The sequence below is a fragment of the Lytechinus variegatus genome, chromosome 10 (genome assembly GCF_018143015.1).
Source record: "Lytechinus variegatus isolate NC3 chromosome 10, Lvar_3.0, whole genome shotgun sequence".
In the NCBI taxonomy this organism is placed as follows: Eukaryota; Metazoa; Echinodermata; class Echinoidea; order Temnopleuroida; family Toxopneustidae; genus Lytechinus; species Lytechinus variegatus.
Window position 1 is genome coordinate 2,895,640 of NC_054749.1, and position 9,093 is coordinate 2,904,732.

General features: G+C 36.9%; 1 protein-coding gene across 1 annotated transcript; it reads right to left on the reverse strand.

Annotated features, from left to right (window-relative positions):
• Positions 1-4,308: 4,308 nt before the first annotated feature.
• LOC121422570 (tenascin-N-like) lies at positions 4,309-7,614 on the reverse strand. Its single transcript, XM_041617717.1, has 4 exons — positions 7,572-7,614; positions 7,178-7,429; positions 5,169-5,429; positions 4,309-4,637 (listed from the first exon to the last, which is right to left on the reverse strand). The coding sequence occupies exons 1-4, from the start codon at positions 7,612-7,614 to the stop codon at positions 4,309-4,311; spliced, it is 885 nt and encodes a 294-aa protein (XP_041473651.1).
• Between the last annotated feature and the right edge of the window lie 1,479 nt (positions 7,615-9,093).

Genomic DNA, 9,093 nt, shown 5'->3' on the forward strand with positions numbered 1-9,093 from the left:
ATTTTGGATACTATGCTTAAAACACTGATAGGTCTATAGTTTTCAACAGCAGTTTTATCTTTCTTCTTATGAATAGGAGTTACTTTTGCAATTTTCATATCCTCTGGGAAAGTGCTAGTAAAGATAGATAGATTTATCAAGAAATTTAATGGTTTGTACAAACTCTTTGCTCCTTCTTTTAGAAATTTAGCAGGTATCAAATCTAAACCAGTGCTTTTTGATACATTTAATTTACGCAACTCATTAAAAATGAATTGATCACTAACAGGTAATAATTCAAATTTATCTTGGCTTATATTTTTTTTTCATAAAATTCACGAATCTTTTCACTGTCTGCACTAAAAATGTCTTTGCAAGATGGAAGTTTATCTACCAACGTAGCTGCGACATTTGTAAAATAGGAATTGAATTCATTGGAAATAGTTATCTTATCATGACATAATTCTCCATCAATTGAAACGACTAATTCTTGGTCCTTTCCATTTTTCTTTTTTAATCCCAAACTTTTTAGATTCTGCCAAAGTCTTTTAGAATCATTTTTATTTTCTTCTATTTTATTTTGTAGGTACTCTAATTTGGCCTTTTTCACCTCTCTTTGAACCATATTTCTTAATTTCTTGTATCTTTTGGAAAGCGTGTCATAATCCTGATCGCTTAGATTTTTCATTTTTCTATAAGCCACATTTCTTTCTCGAATAAGAGAAATAATATCTTTAGTCATCCAGTTTTCTGATCTCTGTTTAATTCTAATCCGTTTTTGAGGCGCTATCATATTCAACGTTGAAATAAAAGTATTTTGAAAAATTGACCAAGCCTTATTTACGTCAGTGCATTGGGTTAAATCTGACCAATCAACGGCAGACAATTTAAGATTGAAAGATTCTTCGCTATATTTTTTCAACGATCTAATATCAGTGGTTCTGTGAACACCTATAGCCAGCCTAATTTTCTTTCGTGTACAGAAAGTAAAAGAATGGTCACTTATACCAAGATCAATAACACCACTTTGACTTATTTTTTGTTCGTTATTACAAATCACATGGTCCAATAAAGAAGAACATGTGTGTGTGACACGGGTTGCATCTTTGATGAGTTGGCTAAATCCATGAAGACTCAATAAGTCAGTATATTTTTTTGCCAGTGGAGATTTCTGAAATAGACAAACATTCATATCGCCTAAAAGTATAATTTCATCATCTTTCTTTAATGTATCGAGAATATTTGACATCTTCTCAATAAATTGATTGCTTTTCGGAGGCCTATAAATAACGCCAGCAATAATTGGTTTTGATCTTGGTAGAAGCAAATTAATCCACAGTGATTCAGAATCACTTGTACTTAAAACATCTATGATATTGAATGCAATATCATTTCTGACATAAAAACATACACCACCCCCAGAGCCTAATAATCTATCATTGCGTATTACTTTGTATCCATCTATATTGATTTCTTCATCGTTCACCGAGTCATTTAGCCATGTTTCTGTGAAAGCAATGACTGCAAGATTCTTTCTCTTAAAAAGAATTCGAAGTTCTGAAATTTTTGGTAGAATAGATCTAACATTTAGATGTACAAAGTGAAGACCTTTTACAGCAAATATGTTTTCAAAATCTTGATAAAGTAAACTTGAATCCTTCGAGTTTTTTTGTTGTAAATTTGGCTCTGGAATGTTTTCGGGTACCCGAATTTCTTTCTCACAGTTTACAATAGTATTATTGTAGTCATCAAATAAAGATTCACAGAAAGATGGTAAAAAACAGGTTGAACAAAACCATTCTTCATCTGGGCTCAAATATAGATTTGAATATATTTCCAAGCTTATTTCTTGACAGTGAATATGATACCATCTTTTACAAGTGGAACAAAGAAGGCCGCACTGATTTGATTTTACTGGTTTTTCACAGTTTCCACATGGAAACTTAAATTTTGGGCCTGGGTTTGATTCAATATCACCCGACAATAATAAGAGAAGGAAAACAAAGATTTTGGTCACTTCCATATTCATTAATTCTATGGAAGGGATCCATTTGTTTTGAAAATAATAAAAGTACAAATTGGGACATATCATTCTGAAGTTAATTTTTTCATAACAAGTCGTTTTGCGGGTAAAGTCGTGCATAAACACAGAACTCACCAGGTCAATCAATGTGTTATATAAATAAAAATTTCCCATTTCCATCTTTGCCATCATAGTATCATATTCTTCTATCAATCTAATAGGTATCTATGGAGATACATGTCTTTAACCATTTAGTAATGATCTCACTAACAGTAAATAGTCCTGCCACTCTCTTGTCGAAGTCCTCGATCTGGTTGTCTCACCATGCCTTCTAACATTTCCGTGTATGTTGGTCGTAGGAGTAGCTACGTCAGCATAGGACCTTCCATCAAAGAAGTTTGGACGTCGATGCTTCTGGTTTGGTAAGACACGGCGGATGTTTGCTGCGAAGATACCCTGGCCACCTTTGTTAAGGTGGACCCCATCACGACCTAGGTGCTGCTCGCCGATGTTGTCATTGATGACGAACCCCCATGAGTTTCGCCTCGCAGTATCCCTCAAGGTGGAGTTGACGAAGTCGATCCTCCTCTCTTGGTACCGCGACTCCCATCGTCTGTGGATGATGCCAGATAGGATGACCTTCAGCCCCTTTCTAGCAGCAATATTTCCTACTTCCACGATCTTGTTGTGTAGATAGTTGGGGCCATCATTGGTGTTGTTTGTACCGACATGCACAATAACAGTACCTCCTCGAACGATGTCGGCACACTCGTTAGACATACATGTCAGAATGTCTTCGGACCTGGCACCCGGAACGGAACGACATCTCACTTTCATTTTGCTTGCCAGGCGACGACCATCAATGTTCTTCAACATCGAATCTCCCAACAGAAGCACGTCGTGCGCCTTACGTCTCTGGCGTTGGTTGACCCCGACCTGTCTCCACTCACTGGCGGGATCCGACGATTCTTCTCCGTTCGCTTCTCCCTCCACTCCAAGAATCTCGAATCGGTTGCTAGTTGGAATGTTGGATACAAATTCTCTTGAATTCACAGTTGGAAATTGAATGTTTAATGATGATTGTAGGATGCTCGAGTCTCCTTCGGCAGATGTTGTCTGCTGTACAAATGCATCGTCTATGTGATGAATGCTATGACAGTCTTCCACAACGATGGTGGAGGTTGAGGCGTCACGGACGTCTTTCTGTGCTTCCAGTCGCTTAAGTCTGTTGTCGATGTTTTTGACAGTGTCCAAGATTTCGAGTAGAATAGGCCTAACCGATTGATCATCACAAGTAACATTCTCTCGCTTACTAGTAACCGACTCCTCTCTTCCATTACCAGCGATTGTGGCCTTTTCTGCGTCCATTGCTCTTTTTAGTCGAGAGATGAGCGTTGCCTTCACCCCGCTTTTCTCCAGTCCTAACTTACTGAGTTCTGCTCGGAGTTCTTTAACCCTGAATTGTTCAATGTTTACTAGTGTTGCCATTATTTTGATTGTGACGAAATAAAGAGAAATAACGTTAAAAAGACGCGATATGACGTAATCAAATGTCTGTACAGAATGGCGCAATGTTGGAAATTTCACGGCGCACAGTAAGAAAAGTCTCTGCGTAGGCCTTGGGTTGAAACTGTTTCCATGGCAACTTGTTTTTGTTTTTGCGCGTCTGATAACAAAATCCACTGATTTTCGTTAGAAAAAGTTGAAGATTTTTTCGAATTTCGTCAATTACTCCAAGGATAATTTGTTTAAGAATATATAACAAGCACCTTCCTAGTCAGCACGCTGTCCGCTATCCGGTGATGTAAACTTTATTGGCAGAGATATGATATTTCCCGAAATAATTATCCAAAAGTAGGAGCAACCAAAAACACGTCTGTGTTCTCCAAATGTCTTGTGTGCAACGGTACGAATGTGTGACATTCAGCCTCCCATTTGATCGCGTACAACAAGCTAAGTAGGCGTTGTACAATACTTGATTAACCTTATGTTTAAGTTTCATGAACTAGGTCCATATACTTTTTAAATTATGATATCATTTCAAAAACTTAACCTTAGGTTAAGATTTGATGTTGTCGCCGCTGCCGTCGCCGTCGGAAAAGCGGCGCCTATAGTATCGCTCTGCTATGCAGGCGAGACAAAAATTGTAAAAATTTCCATATGAGGCAACGGGACTATTTCTGCACTTAAGGAAAAAGGATTCCTGTACATAGGATAATACTCTATCAAATATTAAAACACATGGATTCAGAACTTTGGAACGATTAAAAGCTGCATATCATTACCGAGAACCATAGACATAGCCTTCACATTTTCAAAGAAAAATAAAGGGCCGAATGTTGTGATTGAAGATAAATTGTGTACGGACCTGTTGTTGGTGTGATGCTTCCAACTTCCAATGGTCCACCTTCCGGGAAAGCCACAACTCGAACATCATACATTGTAGCTGATGTCAGTCCAGTTAGTGTGGTTTGGGTGTTTATTGGTCCATTAGGAACTAATATTTGTTGTTCAGGTTGAGTCGAGCCAGTAGGCCTGTATAAAACCTGGTAGAAAGTACTACCATCTATCGCCGTCCAGGAAAGTGTAACCGTGTTTTCTGTAACTGCATCCAATGTTACCACCGTATCCAAACCTGGTAAACACATTGCAAGATGAAAATAAGTCTCAATCCATCTAAACTTTACAATTGTGGAGCAGAGGGAGTAAAATTTAGTTTTATATATACATGTAACCCAAATGATGGACATACTCGAAACGCAGAAAGAAACACAAAAGAAATCTACGAACAAAGAGCTATCAGAGAGGCCAAGGAAATCCCTCTGTCCACCTCCTCCTTCTTTGAGATTGATGGCTTCCCGTCAATTTTATTATTGAAATATTGTTTTTCACCTGCCCTCTTAGCATGCCTTACGACTAAAATCCGTATTGATATTTTGATATTCCATTCTAATTAATAGCTGTATCATGCAATTATCAAGCAACATACAATTCTCAATCACACACGCTAACCCAATCTTACACACACACATACACACCCACCTACTATGACACACTTGCACCCTCATGCTAATGCTTTTTGGAAATCAATAAATGCCTAGTTAACCCCCCAAACAATGAACTTCAAGTATTTTTTTTTACTTGAGACCAATACGGGAATGTGTACCTGTAGTTGCAGTGGCAGTGCCAATATCTGTCTGTTGTCCAGTATAAGTGTTAAATGCCCTTACAGCTATGTCATACTGAGATGCAGGAGTAAGTCCAGTAAGGGTGAAATCAGTGGTGGGATGAAGAACCTGTCCCAGTTGCTGCTGCCCATCTGGTCCAGTGTATATTATCTGATAGATATTGGTACCAGGGACAGGTGTCCAGGTGATTTCTACGGTGTTTGGTGTAACAGCACCCACAGTGACTGAAGTTTCAATACCTATAAAAACAGCAATATTTGAGGACTATTTTTTTTTAATCTTGAGCTAAAAACCAAGACCCTCAGAAAACAAGTGGAATGCCTCTGGCCGTCTCACCTGCATCACGCGATTCAACATAGCAGCAGTGCTGACTTTGAAAACTACTATAACTCGCACAAGATGTTCAGTGATACTTGGTTACTCTTGTTTCCACGTTTTATAAACTAGACCAATACGCTTACAGAAATAGGATGGTAATTCAACAAATACCCCAATTCGGCCAAAGTTCATTGACCTCACATGATCTTTGACCTTGATCATGTGACCTGAAACTTGCACAGGATATTAAGTGATATTCAGTGATACTTGATTACTCTTATGTCCAAGTTTCAAAAGTCAGATCAATAAACTTGCAAAGTTAAGATGGTTATTCAAAAGATACCGCCATTATGGCCAAAGTTCATTGACCTTTGACCTTGGTCATGTGACCTAAAATGCGCACAGGATGTTCAGTGATACTTCATTACTCTTATGTCCAAGTTTTATGAACTAGACCAACATATTTTCAAAGTTTTGATGGTAATTCACCAAATAACCCCAATTCGGCCAAAGTTCATCGACCATTAATGACCTTTGACCTTGATCACGTGACCTGAAACTTGCACAGTATGTTTAGTGATACTTGATCACTACTATGTCCTAGTTTCATGAATCAGATCCAAAAACTTTTAAAGTTTTGATTGTAATTCAACAGATACCCCCAAATCGGCCAAAGTTCATTGACCCTAAATGACCTTTGACCTTGGTCATGTGACATGAAACTCATTCAGGATGTTTGATGATACTTGATTTATCTTATGTCTAAGTTTAAGGAACTAGGTCCATATATTTTTTGAGTTATGACATTCAAAAACTTAACCTCAGATTAAGATTTTAATGTTGATTCCCCAACATGGTCTAAGTTCATTGACCCTAAATGACCTTTGACCTTGGTCATGTGACATGAAACTCTGACAGATGTTTAGTAATAATTGATTAACTTTATGGCCAAGTTTTATGAACTAGGTCCATATACTTTCTAAGTTATGATGTCGTTTCAAAAACCTAACCTTAGGTAAGATTTGATGTTGACGCCGCCGCCGTCGGAAAAGCGGCGCCTATAGTCTCACTCTGCTATGCAGGTGAGACAAAAATGATTAAAGGTATATATTGTTTAACTTTGTGAGCAGCCGATTTAACAGATTTTCAAACCAAGATGAATCATGTGTACAAGTGCATGTATTAGAACTAATAAACCCTGAAAACAACCATTGAGAATTGAAAGCTAAAACTTCAACGCAAACCCCGATTTTGTAAATAGGTGTCTTATATACGCCTTAATACTACGCATACGTGTATTATGAAATTAAGATGGTGTTTCCGGTCACTTTATATTTCACTTTTTGAAGCCGTAAATAATTATTTCCGAACGCATTTTTTTCTGGGCTTCATTTTTGTAACATATCACAGACACAGGTGACAAGTGTGACCTTCTAGCTCAGATTTTTAAAAAGTCAAACCAATGTTAACCAATCACTCTAAATCTAATTTAACTGGCCTTTTTCAGACCAGGCTTTTACAGGTGGAAGGGGGGGGGAGCAAGTAGCCAATTAATTTGAACTTTGTCTTTAATTTCATATTTCTAATTTAATCAATTCATCAAATTGCATGCAGATACATCAAGTTGGATTATCTCAAGAATTCATGCAGATATAAATGAAATGTGCACCTGTAGTGGCAGTTGTAGTACCAACATCTATCAGTTGTCCACTGTTAGTAATAGCCCTCACTATGATGTCATATTGAGATACAGCATTTAGTCCAGTAAGGATGGTGTCAGGGGTGGTTGACAGAGCCTGGTGCACTTGCCCATCTGGTCCAGTGTAAGCTACCTGATAAGTATTGGTATCGGGGATAGGGGTCCAGTCTAGGGCAATTGTGCTTGATGTAACTGGGCCTACATTAACTGACGTGAAAATACCTGGAACAGATAATTGAAAGAACTTAAACAAACTTAAGAAAAAACACTTTAGAAACATCACTTTTATCTTGTGACAGAATAAACAAATTTTTTCTGAATTCGAAAATCTTTATTTTTAACAGAGAAGAAATTTTTATTTCACTTTCACTAAGATATTTCCTAAAATAAGAACTTGCCTTTCGCATAAATCTATTTTCCTTTGCGGCCCAGTATTTTGAAATTCTTTGCCAGTTAATTTGAAAATTTCTTGTTCATTTAAAATTTCCAAACATAACTTTAGAAATAAATTAATGATAATCAAACTTATTTCGTAAATATTTTTAAAAATAATTTAAATCATACCACTTGTGTCTCTATGTCTTTTCAATGTTTTCTACTTGTTTAATATATTTTGTAACTACCGATATTGATATTGTCAATTAATTTGGGCTGGACGTATTATAGTAAGTCTTTGATGTTATGTATTCTTTCTTCCTCATCTATATTTTATCATATGTTCATCTTATGCAGAGAGAAAAATAAACTTGAATTGCAAAAAAATGTATTTAAAGTGATGAAGACAAGGAATATATATATCAATAACATGATCAATCAAAGAAGTAATGCAAATATGGGAAGGTCTAAATATTCATAATATCTATTTACAATCTTTTTCCAGTGTGTAGACAAGCTAAACATACCAACCTGTTGTAGCAGAAGCTGAACCAATTGGGATGGTCTGTCCATCCACTGTAGTACCAAGAACAGTTATTGTGTACGTTGTACCTGGTTGTAGACTGGTTGTATCAATAACTGCCGCGTTTACAGGTGAATTGATAGATCCAGTGTGTAGGCCATCAGCACTGACAAAGTCTATGCGGTATGTCAAGGCACCTGTTATCTCTGTCCAACTTGCGCTGATTGAATTGGGAGTTGTTTCAGTTATTGTAACTTGTGTTGGAACTGCAAAAAACAAGATCACTGAAATGCATTAGGATATATATCTGTAACTTCTGAAGGTTTCCATGTTGAAGCAGAAAGAGTGTAGCAGTTTCACAGTAACCATGTATTCTTGAGTGGGCATGTATTGGTCAGAAAAGGACCACCTAAACTCGATATTTCGATGTGTGTTCTTGTTGCCTTCAGGAGAATGAGCAAATGTAAGAAGAAACTGTATATCCCAACAGGGTACCCTGTGCACGGTGCGTTGCGGAGCTAATATATGTCTCTGATTGGCTCGAAAAGTCACAACACAAATATATGACGATGTAATATATGAGTTGCAGACGTCAGAGTTGTTGATGTCAGTACTCACAAACGGACATAAGGGGTTTGCTGTACAGTGAAAATTATTCCCATTCCCACAACGCCGCAACTCTGTCACTAACTCATATGCTGAAGCCATGTGACAGATGGACCATCCATTATGTGTTTTGTTACTGCAACAAATAACAAGTAAAATTTGAGTGTTAAAGTTGAATTTCCTTTTCTTTTATTACAGGAAATTATACATTAATAATCATAAATAAAACAAATAAATGTCTATCTTACGTCTCTTGAGGTGACAGATGTGCAATATATCCGATTAATAATCGAAAGTAAAATTCCAATTTGGCTGGCAAAAAGTAAACGTTCACAATGATGGCGATTGTTACATTGAAAATACATTTTATTTTATTTATTTA